At 40.9% G+C, this 19,438-nt stretch overlaps 1 protein-coding gene across 1 annotated transcript in view; it reads right to left on the bottom strand.

The window, feature by feature from the left end:
* Positions 1-19,438, bottom strand: part of plxna4 (plexin A4) — a 212,906-nt gene that overhangs the window by 43,939 nt on the left and 149,529 nt on the right. The window contains 7 exon segments of the mRNA XM_027272145.1: positions 148-338; positions 2,081-2,177; positions 2,962-3,162; positions 10,222-10,336; positions 10,562-10,661; positions 13,288-13,441; positions 16,731-16,817. Of these exon segments, the coding sequence (XP_027127946.1) occupies positions 148-338; positions 2,081-2,177; positions 2,962-3,162; positions 10,222-10,336; positions 10,562-10,661; positions 13,288-13,441; positions 16,731-16,817 (945 nt within the window).

Raw genomic sequence — 19,438 nt, 5'->3', positions numbered from 1 at the left:
CCGTCTCTGAGGTGATGAATATAAGTATGTTCCCATAAGTGCAATGTAATTATGTGTATGTGTGGCCTTTGAGTTAAAAGACTCTTGCATCAATACTGAAATTGTAGGTGCTTATATGTAAGGTGTGTACTCCATGTGTGTCACTACCTGTGTGATCCGTGGGTGGGTGCACTTGCTGTTGATGCCGTTGTGCTCCAGCCACTGGTTCTCGGGGTGGGGGCAATGTTGCTTGAGGGTGCAGCGGTTCTCTCCTTTACACCAAACACACCCAAACAGTGGGTCTGCCTTCAGACACAAACCGCAGCTTCCACGCTGGGCGTCGCACTTGTACAGATGGACTGCGCAGGAGGGAGAAACAAAATGGGGAGTAAAAAGGAAAGAAAATGAGGGGGTAGGAAGGGAAGACAATAACGACATTGGGAGAAAGAGCAGAGAACTCAAGTAAGAAACCTTTGTACAAATGATTACAGAACAGCAAATGCTTACAAATATATTTTATGCAAAATACTCTAAAATGACGGACAAACACTTCAAAACAGACAGCAAACCAAAATTTGGGTTGTTTACTAGAATCTCTCAATGTCTGCCAGCTGCTGTTTGAATATGCAAACAACAAACTGAGCATTTTGAGAGCGACATTAGTTGATATCTTTGTCTCATTATCTCTCCATCTATCTTCATCTCTATATACTCCCTCTCCTCCCTGCCTCTCTCTTTGAGTTTCCTACACTGCTGCTTCTCACCACAGCTCATCCACCACAGATTTAACATATCATCTCCATGGCAACGAGCCAGCCATTTTCTTTTTAATTGCCATTAGATGCATGTGTGATCTGTCCATCAGATGATGCCCTGGGAGCTGCTTCCCCTCACAGGCAAACAAAGGTAGGAGGAGGGTGGCGGAGGATTCTCTAGTTGAGGCATCTCGTTTGCTTCCTCTAACTTTTGTTGCTTCTTTGATTTTACAGTCATGCTCAAGGATACGTTTTATTCTCCGTATTAGTTTCAAACACACATGCACACAAACACTGTATAAACTTACAGTATAGTGTTATGTTGGCATATCATCCACATTTTAACAGTTGGTTTCTTATTGCCGACTCCACTACCTTCAGTTAAAAGTAGTTGTTTTCCTGACAGAGAACTACAACCCCCAGCATGCAGCAGTTTTACTGCCCCAGCATGGATCACTCACAGTGGCAGATCACTAGTGGACAAACTAAATTAAGCTCAGCGGCTGAATACTTAAAAATTTAACACTGAGCCGTCATTTCATATATACTGTGAGTAGATGGAGAGTTGGACTGAAAAAGAAATGAGAGGCAGTGAAATATATCTTAAACGTATTTTCTCTCTGTAAATCCATCCTCAAATCATAATTTGGCTTAGATTCATAATTCAGTTTAATTTTTCTTATTACTGGTTATTTATTGCCATTACTTTGTTCAGCTGTCAATGTGTTTTTTTCATTACTGCTCTTCTAGAATTCATGCCAGTAAAGCACGCTGAATTTCTGAGAAAAATGAAATGAAGTAAAGAGGAGAGGCAGTAGCGACAAAGATGGATAGATTGCCAAACTCTCAAATAGGTGTTGACAGAGAAAATAAGAGAAACAGCTGAAAAGAAACAATGTTTGAGAGGAGGCACGAAAATGGAATTTAAAGAGTTTGGACGAGACAGACAGACAACAGCGAAGAGTGGGAGAGATGTATAGACAAATGGAAACAGACAGGATGGGAAAGATAGACCTACAGAGAGAGAGAGAGTCTAAAAGAGGATGTGTTAAAGTTAACCATTCTACACAAAAACATCAGGGGATGGATACTGCACCTCAGCACACGGCCCGCCTGTTGCCATGGAGACCAGCTCCAAGGGCAACAATGGGGAGGCAATGTCTTTAATGTGTGTTTGTGTCTATATGTGTCTGTGAAGTTTGAGTTTGTAAATGACTATGTCGACTGTATGTGTGATGTATGTCAGAACTGTGGGTAAAGCTGATATGTATCCACAAGTGTGTGTGTGTGTGTGTGTGTGTGTGTGTGTGTGCGTGTGCGTACACTACTACTACGTGCATCCTCACCTTTGTTGTGGGCGGGGTTGTCGATGCTGAAATCTCCATTCCAGATGACGGTGAGCTCCACGGGAAGACTGCTCATCTCCATCCCATCATAGAAATACTATCACCATGGCAACCAGAGAGGGAAGGAGTAAGAGAGACAGAGAAGAGAGTATGTGTATGAGACAGAGGAGCTGTTGAGCTACTTCTATTATCCTCTTAAGTCCAAAAGGTTTTGGCATCACAATATTCCTTTGAATGCAAAACACATTATTGACAGGTGGCTGTCATACACACGTGAAGTCTCACACAAACACATACACAAAGCTTTCAAAGACAAGAATATTTCTGTAACGCTAGCAGCATAGAGGGTTGGTACTAGAATCATAATTTTCCGCTAAATTACAGTTTCCCTCCTTCACTGCTCAATCAAAGTACAATATTTGGATTGTACTGTGATTATACACATAAATCCCACAGACACCTCTACACATAGACACTGACATGCACACACACAGTTAGAGTGATGAAGACAGACAGGAAGATGAGATGTTATTGTATCAACAGACGATTAGCATCAAGACCAGCATAAAGCCTTCTTCATGCTAGTCTTTCATTGCTGTCGATGTATTATTCAGTCAGTGAATGGAGCATGATCGCAGGGATGGCTGTGCAGGAGAGACAAAGTCAGACTCATCTGCCCACTGTCTAGCTACAAGAGCACTCAGCTGGACTGTGTGTGTGTGTGCGCATGTGGCTGTATGTGTATTTTATAGGTATACTTTATAGAAATTGAGCAGTTTTATAGAGATTGTGTTGGTGTGTGGGTTGTTGATGGTCAATGATGATATCCTACAGAAGCTTGCAAGTAAAAACACACACGGCACACATGCACTCATTCTTACCGATGTGTTTTGACACTGCACTGAGGAACTGTTGAAGCGCAGCGCAGGAACTCTGTGCTCGTTCCCCTGGATGGTCAGCAGACACTCGTACCCCCTCTGTCCAGACTGGGGCTGGGGGAGGTTCTTTGCCCGTAGGGTGATTGGCTTTACCACGTTGACTGGCACAAGGATTCTATCTGCAGGCAGCAACTGGGGACACCCCTGTAAGAGAGACGAAAGAGAAGGAATGATTAGTGTTGAAATACAAGTCTTCAAATTGCATTTAGATTGATGTTACTCGAGGAGATCCTGTAATGTCACCTGATAGTTACTAGAAATGCTATTAGGCGCATAGTATACAAGTACACATCTTTCTTCTGTATAAGTGTTGGGAGGACAATCTATCTATACGAGTTCCACTTTGCTTTAGTAGCTTGTCAGTTTTTTATATCATATTAACATAAATATTGTGAACATCAACAACATAGCTTAAATCTATTTAGAGACACTGGGAATGGATGCTAATTGCACCTGGAACAAGTCTGACTTACAGACTACTATAAACTCACAGTGCTATCAATATTCATCATTTATGCCATTACTGTAGGTACAGTACTTCACCAACACTGGTTTAACTGAATGACATAGCCACTTCAGTGCATACTGTTGTCAGTATTTTAGTGCTAGTATTAGTAATAGTTCCTACTGGGTCAAGATCAACTGAGTCTGTTGGTCAGACAGTCCGAGGACCTGCTCACATTCACTCTGAGTGAAGGACCAATTCAATAGGTACTCCAGCATCATTATCCACAGGATAGGACCATTAATGATTCAATGAAACAGACACTTATACAAAAATGAAAGGAGCTCTCAGGTTTGGTTGTTCTGCACATGTTGTTGTTCATGAAGAAAAGATGCCACTGATGGATCAAAATAAGGTTGATTTCTTCCTGTGCCGCAATTAGGCAAGAATGAATGACAGAGAGAGAGAGAAGGGGGGAGAGAGGGAGATGAGTCACTTAGCAATTGGATTTCTAAAATTAACAGCCAATCAATTCAGGTGCGAGTAGCTGCCTAAATATAGAACACCTATTACTTTCCTGAAAGATGAAGAGGGGGAGAGGAAAAAGGGGGAGGACAGAGATGGACAGAGAAAAGAAAAGGAAGGACAAAAAGTAAGGCCAGACAAAACAAGTAAAGGAAAGGGGAGGAAAAGCAACACAGGTGACTGACAAGCAGAAGTGAAAGGTGAGGAAGGAAGTAAAGGAAGAAAAATTTAGTAAATAGAGAACAGTGCTTCCCTAAACTGTTTCATGTTTCTGCTGAAGAGTGGTGGATAGAGAGAGGATGCGAAATATCAAAATTAGAAAGACGAACAACAAAAGAACAGAGTAACTGGAAGAGGCAAAAAAATACCATATAAGCATATGCGACAGGAGGAGCTTTCGCATGTCAAAGAGGCAAAAGGAAAGAGGGTGAAAGGAAGGAGAGAAGATAAGGTGAGCCCCCGCATGGTTGGAGCCGGGGGGGAGTGAAGCATAGCGCACGTTGAACTGGGTGATAACACTTGTTTGAAGTTCATTAAAAGCCACTTGATTGGGTTAGGCTGAGTGACTGACTGGGTGGCTGCGTGGTGAGGGGGGGGGGACACTCTGTGACACTATTCACAAAGTCATTATAGATAAATGACAAACAGGGTGAGCGAGTTCAGCAGTGGAGGAGAGGAAGGAAGAGGTGGTGCATGCGTGTTTGCTCTCCCAAATCTCATTTTGCTAAGAACTGAGGGTCGTATTTGGAGAATGAAAATGAGTGGGAGAGCAAAGAGAGATGCAATCCATTTTTAATCACATCTCTTCCAGTTAATACACTTGAACAATAGGGACAATAAATTTGATCTAGTTTGTGGAAATGAAGGCACGGGAAGCACTGGAGTATGACTTTACATGGTGACTAAAGCTGAATCTTGAAGACCTATTTGATCTATGCTGATAGTGGCATATGGTGATGAGGTGAAAGCATTATGCGCACACACACAAGTGCATCACAGCTAAAAGTATCTGAGACCGTAACCCCCAAACTACACTTTCTTGTATATGCTGGCAGATTCAAGGTTAACACACACTGACGTGTGAGTATATTCACAAACTACAGCCTTGGAATCTCATTACAGTGTAAGATAAATGCCACAAGTCAGAGCCAGACAGCATCTCTTGCATCATCTGCCTTTATGACAACATGTCATGGAGAAAACTTTAAAAAAGCCCATTACAACAGCTCCTGACGACACATACGCACACACATATATAGCATTTCACCATTTCATTAACACATTCCACAATTCCCTTCATGACACTGACATCAGAATAATCTGTTTTTTACAGCTATGCTCCAAGCACCCATCTACAGTATATCATATCTCAGCTAAATGATCTTACATAGTCACACAAACACACTACACATACAAACATATTTACCTCCATTAACTAAAACTCTGTAACTGTGAAGCAGGGTTCCCCTACTACTACAGATTGTACACACTCACACAACTGCACACTGTCAACCTTGCCAGGAGTACAAACTGGCATTTCTCATGACGGTTCAAAATCAGTAAAATCGTAATTCTCTTTTAAAGTTTCGTGACAGAAGAAAGAGACAAATATGAAAGCACAGAACACAAAACAGATGCCTTACTTGCTGCAACAACAATGAAAGATTCATAATGTGACAGGAAATCTCCAAGCAAGCAAACTGTGTATGCTGTGTTTTTTCTTCCACTTAGCTCTGATTTTACTGTTTGTATATATACATACACACTCAGATACACTAATATAACACACTGTGAATGTTGCCAACAGCCCCTCGGGCCAAGTGGGCTTTCAGTGGGTTGGACAAACACACGTGTATATGCTAGCTGGATACTGATGATGGTGTTGGCAGTGATGCTGTCGGCTGTTACCTCCATAAATATACATATACTGTGGCTGTGTGTTGTCATACAGAAAACATGAATTAAAATGTACAACTCTTCACTCAGTCTGGCTCCATACTTGTGACTTGAGGATAAAGAGGAGGAGAGTGTGGTGGAGAGGTGACATATGGAACCATGGTGCTCTCAAAAGGCTTCTTATTAGTGAAGTTTTAAGATGTCCAAAATGAAAAATATTTGGTTACTTACCTCTAGAGGCACTGGCTTGCAGGCATCATTTGCAAATTGAAATTCAACATGTCTTTCCAGAAACAGCCCCAGTTTCTCTGAATAATCTACAGAGTCAAGTGTAACCAGCTTTCATTAACACTTCTGCTTGACAATTTATGACAGCATGTTAAGTAGATTATTTAGAGTAACCAGAAAACTGTTTCTGGAAAGCAACATTGCTGTTGATTTTTAGCCAAAACTATCTGCATGGGTTACCAGAAGAGGCAAGTAAAAAAAGGTATATCTGTAATTTGGATGAAACAACCCTTTGATATGTCTTTTACTGGCTTAGGAAAGAGATCTGTCACAGGTCTGTCAGTAAGAGGCGAGAGAGACTACATCGCATGTCTAGATACGAGGCAGACTAGTTTATGCATGCATTTATGTGCCTTTGTGTGAGGATGTGAACTACACTGACAAGTCCTACAGTCATGTAACCAAGGACTTGCACTAGAAAGAAAAAAGTACCTGTCAATAGTATGACTCATCAAACCCACATAATACCACACAATAATCCCCAACTTCTAAAAACTAAGTTGTAACCTTTTTTTCTTTGTGTAATTATCCTTTAATTTTCCTCTCTCCATCACTGACCCATTGTTTTCTGACCTCATCTCTAATTCTCTGTCCTGCTCATGCGTTATGCCTCCTTCATTTATTCTCTCCAATCCATGCTGTGTTGGTCGTCCTATCTAGCTCATTGACCCTTCTCATTTGTCTTATCAATTCCCTCTTAGAGATTCTCTCCCCTCCTCTCTTTCCTGACTTTTTTTCTTCTCCAGGACCTACTTAGATCTGATAATTGGAGGCTGGTGGGAGGTGTGAAGGGTGGAGATGGGGAGACTGACAGAGAGTAGGCAGCGGAGTGGGAACTGTGAATGTAAAAGCCCTTGGCATAGTTTGAAGCAAGGGAGGGAGGAGGGTGAGAGCGAAAGAGAGAGAGGCCCATAATTATAGCAGTGTAAGGTGTGAAGATGAAGAGGATCTTAAGTTTTCATACAGTACACATAGACACACTCACACACACACACACACACACCTTGTGGTTACGAAGAGCTCCCCTGAACTGGCCTCTGTTTTATCATCTCATACCGAGCCTCGGGCAAAGACAGTCTCCCGCTCTGTGCTCATCCTTTCTCCTTCCCTGCTGCTCCTCACCTTGTTTCTATCCCACCGTTCTGTCCTCGCCTTAATTTTTTCCTCTCCCTATTTTCTCCCTGCCATTTTTGCTTTTCCTGCACCCCTGTCCTTAAAGGAACATTAAGTTTTATTACATTTCCTTTTTAGATTGGCCATCGTTTCTATGTGTGATAACATTTTACTCAACTAACTGCTGAGATCTGAGAACACAGGGACATTGCCAATTACCAAAGCCACTTTATTTCAAGGTAAAAATAAAGTGTGCAGGAAAATTGAAAAAAACTGTAAGAACATTAGCGTTTACAGACAACTAAAGACAACTTACCATAGTAATTTTACTGTTTGTCTTTGACCTTGAATAAATCAACCTAATCTGGAGGTATGTTTTTTTGGCAGCGTAGCTGTATTCCCTGATCGTATAATATCATTTCAAAAAGGAATGACAAAAATAAGATCCTGGTTTCCTGAAGCCATGGAAGATCTGTATGCTGGAGTAGTTTGATTATATTATTAAGGTCCTCCATCTTTCACTTGTGTATGACATCGATTTGTCTATAAGTCGAACTAAAGCACCTCTCTCTACCATTACTGTCTAACATTGGCAAATAACAGCTATTACAGGTGGCATTTAGCTTCTTTAATGAAATTATCTTGATCACTTGATCAATAAGTTCCTGGTAAATAAACTCCCAGGCACTGATCGCCACAACACAGACAACTAGTGCAAGAATGTGTTGAGGGTTGGTGATATAATTAAAGCAACATTCATATTTTAGTGTGTTTTGTATCTTCCTAGCAGCTGAATATATTAGGGAAAGGCTTGGCAGCAGCTAAGGATGTGCACATGCTGCGTTGTAGACAGAAGAGGGGAAATATCCTCCTGTGCTTTCCATCACACAACGAGCAAAGTGTCCTCAGTTTTTGTTGCTTTGGGTAAGGCTATGTGCGCACGCTAGGAATGGGCAATGCAGTAAGAAAGTGATAAATATACAGGTAAACAAACACTGTTTACACAGCCTATTTCATATAATCAATGCAACTGTAGTGGTGAGGAATAACTTTTGGCTTTTTATTCAGTGTAACCGAGTGTGGCTGCCTGCATGTTCTTTGTCAGTGAGGCTCATCAGAAAGTCCTTGAGATGTGGAGGGCAAACAGGGACGTGGCCTTGGTTAATGTGCCAACAGGCAAACGTCTGATCCGAGTGCCCATATCATTGCTGGCATGAATAAAAAGGCATCCACTGTAGGCTCAGGCCTGGCTTTGACTCTGTCCTGCCATGCATACTAACAACAAGCTCAACCAGTAGGGAGATATCCCTGGCCTTGATCATTAGCATAGCGTTAAGGGATTATTTAGATCACTGCCTGAAATCCCTTAATTGTAATAGTACACAAAAAGTCATCTGCAGCCATTCTATTTGACAGAGCAAAGTTGACCTGTTGCATTTTGTGAAATTTGAAAATGATTCCATGGATAGTTGTGCGTGTGTCTGCATGTTCTTAAGCTTGTATGTGCTTGTGTGTCTAAATCATTAATTCAAAACGGATAGCAGGAATCTGGCAGCAAATACATGACCTTGGATTTGAGGGGTTAATTAAAAGAAAATTAACATTCATTAAGCCTGCAAAACACCTGCTTTTTCTGAAACAACACGTCAAAAAAAGGGATGTCATTAATGTGCAAATACCAAATCCCCTTTGCTTTATTTATGGTTTTCTTTTAGGAGAGCACAATGGGAGAGGATTCACACATTATTATCCTCAGTCAATATTGACCACCAGCCCCTGAGTTAATTGGAAAAGTAAACCTGCAAAGACTCAGACTTGGGCCTGACTAAGCAGACAGTTCAAAAGGATAATGGAAAAGGCGGAAAAAGAAAATAATATCGTCTGCACAGGTTGAATGGCTTGGGGGAAACATGGGTGGAATAACACAATTGAGAGCAGACTGCTCATCAAAGGAGGCAATCTGGCTAAGCTTGTCCCTGCCCGTCATGCAGCGTCTGCCAACCCAGACATGAGCACTAGTGATCTTCATCATAGCTCACCTCAGGCTAGGATTAACAGGCCACTAACTCCCTGTAAAAGCCTCCCCCTAAAAACTACAGTGATTTGGCAGGGTACAGGGACAACAGTATTCACATAAACACACACACAAATACATAAAAACAAGCTGGTACACACACAGTGTACCCATCGGCTCACACGAGAGGTTACTCACACATGCATGGGCACACACCCAAACCTTCCTTTACCTCCTTGCTCTGCCCTGAAGGCCGCCACTGTGGCAGTGACTCTAAATTAGAGTGAGTCCTCTCATAGGACAGGGAGTGGGCGGGTTGGGGGCATTCACTGAATGTACCCCCCCTATTGAGTGGCTTGTCCTCTGCAGCAGAGCAGCCTAATTACGGTGGGCTCTGCTTCGACGGGAATAGAACCGGCTGCCAATACTATTGATAATTCACACAGACTAAGCTGTCGCAGGGAATAGGGATAGGCGAGGGGAAATGGCTCCGTTTTATTAGTTTCCACTGCCCTTTGATGTGCAGTCAAGAGCGAGACATGCCAAGAGACTCATGCCAGATGGAAACACTACAGCCGAAAGGTGTCTCAATCCTTTTAACATAACTCTTTTTGCATGTGAAACCTAGAATGATAGCTATTAGTCTCACGTAGCCAAACATTTCCCCTCAATTTATTCCAACATGTTTTATTACTGAGCTGGCTCAATACGAAGAGCCTGGCTGGAGCTGGGCAGCATTAAAAGATATGAGAATTCTTGGACATTGTCTTAATGAGCTACAGTTTGATTTTCTTTGAACCTACAGGCTAAACCTTCTATTTAGGATTCAACTCTCCTAGCGGCACCCACAGAGTGGTTCTGATGAGTGAATAACTGGATTTAACGTAAAAACCTTTATCTCCAGCCCTGGCTTGGGACTCACCTCAGGCTTCTTGACTCGGCCCTCCTGGAAGGAACATGTGCGAGGGTCGTGGGTACAGTCATGCCTGTATTTACACCAGTGGCACTGGTAAGGACTACTCACACATGACAGACACCTTAATAGAGAGCAAAGGAGAAAAGGAAGACAGTGTTTTGAATTAGTATTGAAGAGCAGCAGATACACTAGAGAACTCAGGCTCAATATGCCTGCTTACTTATGGATACAATACAATACAACAGTTTAACAATCAATTTCATTTTTCCCATCAGTGTGAAGGGATTAGAATTGTGACAAGCTAGAGAGAAGTGCATTTGAAAGCTTTAAGTAGACAAAGACTTACGACTTGTGTACGCTGCAGTTGTAGAAAACAAAACTGGTATTTGCGAATGCCAAGCCTGTCTCCTTGGACTTGAGATAGAGCTGCACAATCTGGTGGTCACCTAGAGAAAATAGATCAAGATTAATATTTTGATTCACAGAGGTAGAAAGATGTTTTGTATTCAGGTAAAATGAGGAGAAAAAGAATAGAAGCAAAAATTGCTTTTGTTTCAGAAGTCATTTACTGAACCCATTATCGACATTTTCATTCAACTTTTGAAAAAGTAGGAGAAACAAAACAGTATCATAATGCTGACTGCATGGCACAAATAACTTACAGCAAGAGGAGTGGGTAGACACTTTTAAAGAACCCCTGCCTGTATGATAATAATTTTATTCACTTGTTCACATATCTTTCTTCAGTATCTATTCACACTAGATTTTCCCATGAAGAAAAGAGGACTGCACTGCTACGAGCCACAGGTGCTCAGCCTGTTGCAGTGGTAAAAGGCAGTATCTTTAAAGAAGAGGAGAGTAGAAGGGATTTGTTGGGTTAAGTCTCTCTATCCCTGCCGTCTTATAAGAGACAATAAAAGTTGGTGCACACACATTTCCCTTGGGATGAAAAATATTCCCCTGGAAAAGTCTTTGAGAGTGTCTTTGACAAGGTAAAGGGGAAGAAGATGAAACGGAAACCGTGTGTGTTTGTGTATGTAAGTGTGTGTGTATGTGAGCTTGCGCCTCATCTGTATTTGGTGTGTCCTTTTGTCTGGCCCTAATGAAGGAGTTCATGTTTAATTCAACAGCACATCCACACATCTAACTACTCTCGCGCTACACTACCTCTGTACCTCTCTCTCTCATCCCCACTCTATCTCTACCCACAGGTCTCCTCGCTTCCTTCCACACCGTGACTCCTTCTTTTCCCTCGTGTGTCTCTCTCCATCTCTCTAACAAAGAAGGAATCATTCATCAATCACAGTAAAGCACCGCTGACAACGGATCTGTCCTAATTAGGCCACCTAAATGTTACCTTGAAGCCTGCTCACACTATCTATCCCTCCCTCTCCCTTCACTCCATCCATTGCTCTCCCTTCTTTTCTCTCTTTCAACCAAGCTTAGACTAATGAGAACTAGTAAAAATAGAGGATGAAAAGTTCAAATATATGCAAAAATGTGGAATATTTTACTCTTTCAGCAACAGGAGAAGGTGCGTTTTGCCGTGCGGGATAAAGACTAAGCAAAAGATGGAGTTTAGATGAGTGCAGCTTCACCAGCTTTACATGTAGTTGACATGGCAAACATTAAACAAACACTTTTAATTCCCCAAAGACCCCTCAGGCTCTCTGTCAGCCTTACATCTGTACAGTATGTTGTCTATCTGTGGATTACCGTATTGCAGAGGTACTGTGTGTGTGTGTGAAGCAAATGAAGGAAAATGTGAATATTCATGCATGTGGAAAGCTGAAACCTGAAAGGCCTCTGCGGCATTGTTATTGCATCATTGTCTGCTCATTTCAGCTCTCTGCACTTGAATGAGCAGTGTGTAGGATTTAGTGGCATCTAGCGGAGTAGTTGCTGATTGCAACCCCCTCCCATCCCTTGACTAATTTCATCTGTAGATATTAAATTCTCATTCTAAGATAACAAAAACATAGATTATTAGACACTAATGAAAACATATGTATTAATATTATTTATATTATTGTCATATTCGGTGAATAGAGCCCTCTAAATCTTACACACTGACCTTAAAGACTATATTTAAGGTTTGTTTTTGGCTCCAATATCTAAAAAGATTTGATATATAACATTTTACAAGCGACACACAATTCAAGGTTAATATAATTTTCTTTAGAATCACTACATTAACAGTGATGGGGTTTAAACTCATTCAGGAACAGAATTCCTTTGTGTGTAAATTTTGAGCATAATTGATGGATCACCTTCTTTTTCTATCTATTTTCTCTTTTCATTCATTATTCATACTTTCTTTTTGTGGAAGTATGGAAGGAGATGGCATCATTATTATTTTAACATGGGGACACAATGAGTGTTGGTGATGAAGGACTGGCTGCCTGGGGACAGGCTCTCCCAGATGGAAGCTTTGTTCAATTAGACCAGGCTCAGTCGACCATGGAGAGGCGAGGTTAAGAGCAGGGGAAGTAGTGAGAGAAAAATACATCTTCTCTTCTTTGCTTGTGGAATGAGTATCATCAGAAATGTTTTAGCTGTTTGCCACTTGGAAACAGTGACACCGTCTGAAAGGATAGTGTAATCTGCAGGCACTAAATTAGCTGAAATACTGTATGCAGTTAGATATTCTTTTTTGCACTGGGGTTAACTGGGGTCCCATCACTCCCTCTGGAGTATACAACTCTGAGTTGTAAATAAATCCCAAAGCATGTTCATTCAATTACTAAACATGTCCTAAGGCATTGCTTCAAGGTCTACTGAGTTGCCGACGGCAACGCGAAAACTAAAATTCATTGAACACTCATGGCCCTAGGACTACTGTGCTTCTCACTAAAGGGGAAACATTCAGATGAATGCGTAGCTCCCTGTCAGACATGTATGTTTGTATTCAACATGTGCTCTAATGTTGAATTACAGTTGCAGTTGATGCTGAAATTGGCTCTTTTTGTTCTTGATATTACAAATAATGGTATTTGACAGCAGGCTTCCTCCAGATTATAAAAAGTGTAGATGTCATGTACCCAGTGATGAAAAAAATAGGTCCACCCTTACCTTTGTCAACAATAATGCGTGGCATCTCTTTCTCAGCGGGTGAAGAGCACTTGATGCGGTTTCCCTCCACCAAGCCATTCATCTCAGCCAGGTCCTCAAAGGTGCAGTTGACACCCGCAGAAAGTTCTGGGACATTGTGGGCCTCTAACACCAACTGTAGAGAAGGGAAGGTAGAAAAAGGGTGTTAAAAGTTGTCAGTATTCTGTGCAATAATATACTAAATATTCAATTTACAATAACTGCATGGACTGCAAGTATAATAAAAGAATAATGAAATGAGCTCATGAAAGTGATCAGTAGCTTTGATACTCTGGTGAACCATGGGAAAAAAACGAGGTAGGGAGGATTCAGTTTCACATTCAAGACAGCACACATAGAAAATCATTGACCGAGTCCATTTTATTTCTGTGACTATGGTTAGAGATGAAATACAAAGTTAGGTCTACAAACAGTGTACAAAGCTCAAACTCCCACATCTGTGAGCACTTCAGATTAAATCTTGAAGCCAATATGTTCTTCAAATATGAGACAGTAACACAATGTTGCTAATGAGAAGCACAGCTGCAAGTTCTGAGCTGTGTAAAGATCCATCTGCAGGATGGACAGTGGCCAGAGGAGAGACAGGGGGACTCTTGAGTTAGAGATTCAGTGATCTGATGCATCCCGCTCAGACATACAAACAAGACTCTGATGTAGAAAGACAGATTGACTCGAAAAGAAAACTAGCGCCATCTTAAAGTATCTGATGGCCACAAGCACGACTACCTTCCTTGCCGCCTCTCATAACGCCTTGTGGCATCTATGGGCTGTATAGATTGAACATTCCATCATGATGTTCTGGCTTTCTGGCTCAGCAAGAAAAGGTGGGACGAAGTGTGAAAGAAATTCTGACAAGTTATGAAAAGGTAAATGGAAGGATGGGTAGTAAGAGGAGCCAACTGAATGCAGATGGCTAAAACAAAGCACAGGATGGAGAAAGGCAGGAGAGAAAGAGAGGAGGACAGAAATAGCAGGAAGATGGAGGAGAAGACTGACACAGTGGAAGGAGAAGAGAAAAGTGCAGGCATACAGGCTACTGGACAGAGAGGGAATAGGGGACTGGAGAATGCAAATCTTCCCTCTTCATTTAAAAATGCTGCGTAAGCTCTCTCTGCACCTCAGCAAAAAATGGCTTCAGGTGGAGCAGGAGGAAAAGAAAAAAAAACCCAACTGTCCTTGAATAAAGAGAGAGAAAAGAGGGCTGTGGAGGCAGTTGGAGTGGGGTCAAGACCAATATATACATATTGATGGAAAAGTGTGGCTGCAGTAGGCCTTGGTCCAGGCATTGATTTGAAGCGTGGTCCATAGTACACTTGTTATGTGATGTGAAAGCTGCCTCACTGGCAGAGCAGGGGTGACCTACGCTGTTTTTATATTGCTGTTTAATGAAAAGACGGCAGCGCCTGTGTTAACAGATACACAGCTTCCCACATAAAATGGACAGTGTGCTTCTATCTCTTACATATCCTCTCCCTCTCTCTTATTCTGTTGCTCACTCTACCTCCCACCTTTTTGTTCTCCTCAGTTTAATTTATTTTTCCTTTACAGCCAGACCTTGAGTTTCCTCAATTACATTTAGAGGACTCACGGCTAAGCCCAACTACAGCAGGGATGCATAAATATGTAAATAACCTACTCATGTTAACAGAAATATCTGCCCACGTCCACGCCCATATGGAATAAAATGTAAAGAAAATAACAGCTTTTTTCTTAAAATGGATTTGATTTCAACAGTGGAGTGTCTCTGTTACTCTCGAGAATGACTTGGTTTATCTTTCCAAACAAATATTTGATACCACAAAGGTCAAGGAGGAGCCCCTGTCTCTTTGGCAGAAGCCTCTGCCCTGCAATCAGTTGGATGGGAGATGTGTGGCATAGCCTTTGGGTAAAGCCTGCTCACTGGGAAAAGGTTAAACACTCTCTAAAGGCTCACTCTCACATACACACACACACAGGCACACGCCCCCCATGAATATCATTAGAGTGATGCAGAGATGTACCTCAGAAAATCAACACCTCTCATGTGACACTCAGAGCAAACACGGATGGAGAATAGTCATTCAGGCTTGACCTTAGAAAATCACATTGGATATTTATGCACTTGGTCTCTGAGACTCAAAGCCATTTCCAAACCATCATCAAATAGGTAATGGGATTGAAATGTGACATCACTTAAAGTGGTTAAGGTCAGTGGGATTTTCATAACTTTCACTGTTACAACCTTTGAAATTAATTATTTTTCAACATACTGAGATTTGATAAAAATAAATTAAAAAAAACAAGCTTTGGACGATATAAAATAACACAACACAAATTTCTCATGGGGATGCAGAAATTCAAACACCTTTGGTGTAGACACATACATACACAGAGCTACTTAAAAACATACAATAAGAAGCCATTTGTTTCTGTCCCAATGAAAAATAACTCAAATCAGAATGGGCCTTTGGTGGAGGTGAAATATGGAGAAGTGCAATGGGATAAAGTGAGACAACAGCCACAGGTCTCCATTTGATTATTTTCACCCAAATGCAACTAATGCAGCTAAATATATAGATATTTGGGTCTTTATATAACCAGCACATAGTATCATATAGGAAATTACATAGCACTTGTATTGTGTATATAACAAACTCTAGATATGAGTGCAAACAGAGACTCTGCTGGAAAATAAATCTATGGAAAGCAACTAAAGAAAACGTGCTTGTATTTCTTCAATTCCTGCAGAGACATATTTTGTTGCAATGTATCACACCTCCTTGCACACTAATCAATACACTTAAACAATCAAAAACCATTCAGACCCTTTAAAGCTGGCAGCTGTATTAGAAAATGTCCTGGGGAAAAAGTGCTGCATTTAGTTGCCAACAATCACAATAAACACAGCTGAGCTAAACTGTGTGCTGTTAATGATTGTTGACATTTGTTTGGGAGAGTATTTCACTGCACAGGACTGAAAGTTGTGAAGTCAGGATTTGAAGGATGTCTGCTGGCAGGCGGCAAAGTGATGTAAAGCAGAATTATGGAGTTAACACTGGCTACTAATCAGTATCTAGAGCATAATTACATTGCATTACAAATTATTTTTGAGTGTGTGATGTTGTCAGTCTGCCAGACAAGACTTTCTCACTCGAAACTAATTCAGCTAGCCTCTCTGTTTATGGCTCAACTAAAACAAATGCTTGCTGAAGTGTTTCTTCAAAAAACAAAAAATATACTGAATCACTTCTAATTAAAATTTGACTCTAAATGGATCAAGCAAAACAATAAAAATAATGACAGTATAGATGAAAAATATGAAACTGCAATCAGAGGAAACTTTTAAGGCAAATAATGTACATGACCTTTAGAAAAAAGGTTATTGTTTGTACTTTAGTTTAGATGAGGAATCTGTTTCCACTCACCGTGACACTAAACTGGGACACTGAGATGTTGTTTGGGTGGACACTGAGACGCACACACTGCTTGATGTCTGATGCGAAACGACGGGGCTCTGATGAGAAAAAAAAAAAAAAAAAAAAGCACAAGAGAGTGGGTGTTATTCATGGATGACAAATGCACATACACACATGAATCTAGTAACCTGACCAGGGCTTACCCCTTCCCACCTGTTGGCACTTGGGAAAAAGAGAATATCCCGCCGCTCCCCGACAAACGGAGTTAGATACATTTATCATATTTCCTCTCTAGCAGTGCACCAGCTACAGTGGCCAGTGAATGGAAACCCAGTCTCCAGGAGGCGGGAGCAGTGGCATTTAAAACAATGGTTTCTCTATACATGGAAGTGGAGCCGGTCCCTTGGGAAACAGGTAGGCCTCGTCTTTGTAATGCTGTCTTAATGACTGGCATTCATGGGCAATGCCAAGTGCAGGTGGAGATGTGGATGTTGGTGGGAGTCGGGGATTCCTTCATCTCTTAATACCACACCAGGTGGTCTAATCCAGTCTACTACAGTGGCTTGGGGAGTTAGAGGACTGGACCCTTTGTGTTGTCAAAGGAATTTACTGGCTCCTGTTCCGAATACTATTCTTTGACATACTACAGGACAACTCCCCATAGTCTGAACATCTAAATGGGTTTTTAATTCAATTCGTTCCCACCAAAGATTAATAGAGGAAATGTTCAATGTTAAATATTACAGCTGACAAAACAATCATTAAGCTTGAAGTTGTTCATAAATGTATGTTCGTGAGAAATTCGGTGAGAATTCAAAAGGGCAGAATTGCGATAGAACTTCAACTTTCTACTCTTCCCCAAACGCACACACCCACTCACTCACTCTTGTTCTCTTCTAATCCCCTCATAAACTTATGCAAGTCCCCTATTGATTTAGACAAAAACTTGCTGTGCAATTAACAACCTGGCAAATCCATAGAGTGGCCTAAAACTCCTTTAGAGAAAGAAAAGAATGAAAAGAAAGGAAGAGGTTGTAATGAACAGATGAAAGAAAGACTTTGGAGGTGGTTGACGTCTGAGATACAGTAATACCTTATGCAGCAAGACGCTTTTTATCCAGAATTGGGGAGATTGAGGGAGGGTGGGTTTTGACCTGACATGAGTATTGTAAAGTTAAGCAGCCTAACGTGCCGCAAAGAAGACAGACATAAAGAAAAAGAAAAGAAATAATCTGTTTGAGAGAGGGAGTGAACAGGAGGAGGGGTAAATAGTGCGAGAGAGAGAGAGAGAGAGAGAGAGAGAGAGAGAGAGAGAGAGAGAGAGAGAGAGAGAGAGAGATAGAGAGAGAGAGAGAGGAAAAGAAAGCAAAAAAGAAGCAAGATTTAAAGGGACGGCAACCATTGTTGGCTTTCTGTGAAGCTTTCACTGCTAAGCCGGTTTGAGTAGGGGTTTAATCGCTTCGAGTTCCTTTGTGCTCCTTTATCACTCTGTCTGTTCCTCCTTTCCTAGCACTGATTTAATAAGACCACATCATATAAGTACCCCCAGGCAAACAGTACACAGAAACCCACAAATACACACTTTTCACGTACATACACATAAACATATACACACTGTTTTCTACCTTGCATACTCACAGGTCTGTTATTTACACACATGAAAGAATAGCATTCATAGAAAGAGGTCCAGCGGGACATTTTCTGTATGTGCTTGCCTGTATGTGTTTTTTAATGAATATTTGTATTATTATGTTTTTCTTTGTGCTCACTCCTTGGACAGTGTCAGTATTTTGATAGAAAACATAAAATCTCACGCCAAAAAGATTAGCGGTAATGCATTATTTGTGTTTACTGGCACAATCTCTCCTAGTGAATCACCACTATAAGTGACTGAATCATTACAACTGAATAATAAATGGATGAACAGAGGTTTATACCAGTCAGTCAGTTTCTTCCTCTCTCTCTCTATCAAACAGATATATCTACACAGTGCAGCTATATGCTGTTCTCTTCAATATCTTTATTAACAGCTACATTTCATTGATTCCCTGAGGATGCAACATAGCAAAACAATGATATGAAGAAATTACAAAGAACAAAATAATGGATACTGATAACAATAAATTAATATCAAGCACCTAATAAAGGAATAAGGCACCCAGATGCCCTCAGATTAGCTTTAATCAAATGCAGTCATACAAGACCAATAATATGGAGATAAACTTCAAGAGGAAAAGCCCCTAGTCATGAACCAACATTTCTCAATTTGCAGTGTTTGTTGACAGTGTAAATGAGATGCTATTCATTCTAATTCATTGGTAATTTTCCAGGTTGTAGTTTTGTGCTGTTTATTATCTTGTCAATGGATGATATGCACTAGCTCACCTACAAATTAGGGAAGGATCATTCTCAATATTAGTAAATTATTTAACTCTTGTTCATTTAAAATTTGAATTGAATTGTCAGACTTCGTACAGCTGATCTAACTGACTTACATATGATTGTGTCTTGTATCTTAGTTTCTCATTTTTAAACAGTTATGCTTCTCTTATTTCATCCTTTATCTTGTGTAAAATGCAGTATAGAGTACATATGAGACTATGACTGCTTCACTTTTGTACACTTTTGTACAGTGTTTATGGTTGCCACATCCGGAATGATGCTATAGAATAACTGCTGAAGTTATGATTTCGGGCTAGCCTCTGTTCCACATACTG

Source organism: Larimichthys crocea, chromosome XX (assembly GCF_000972845.2).
Source record: "Larimichthys crocea isolate SSNF chromosome XX, L_crocea_2.0, whole genome shotgun sequence".
Classification (NCBI taxonomy): domain Eukaryota; kingdom Metazoa; phylum Chordata; class Actinopteri; family Sciaenidae; genus Larimichthys; species Larimichthys crocea.
Note: the sequence above shows the minus strand (reverse complement) of the source record. Positions and strands in the feature narration are given on the sequence as shown.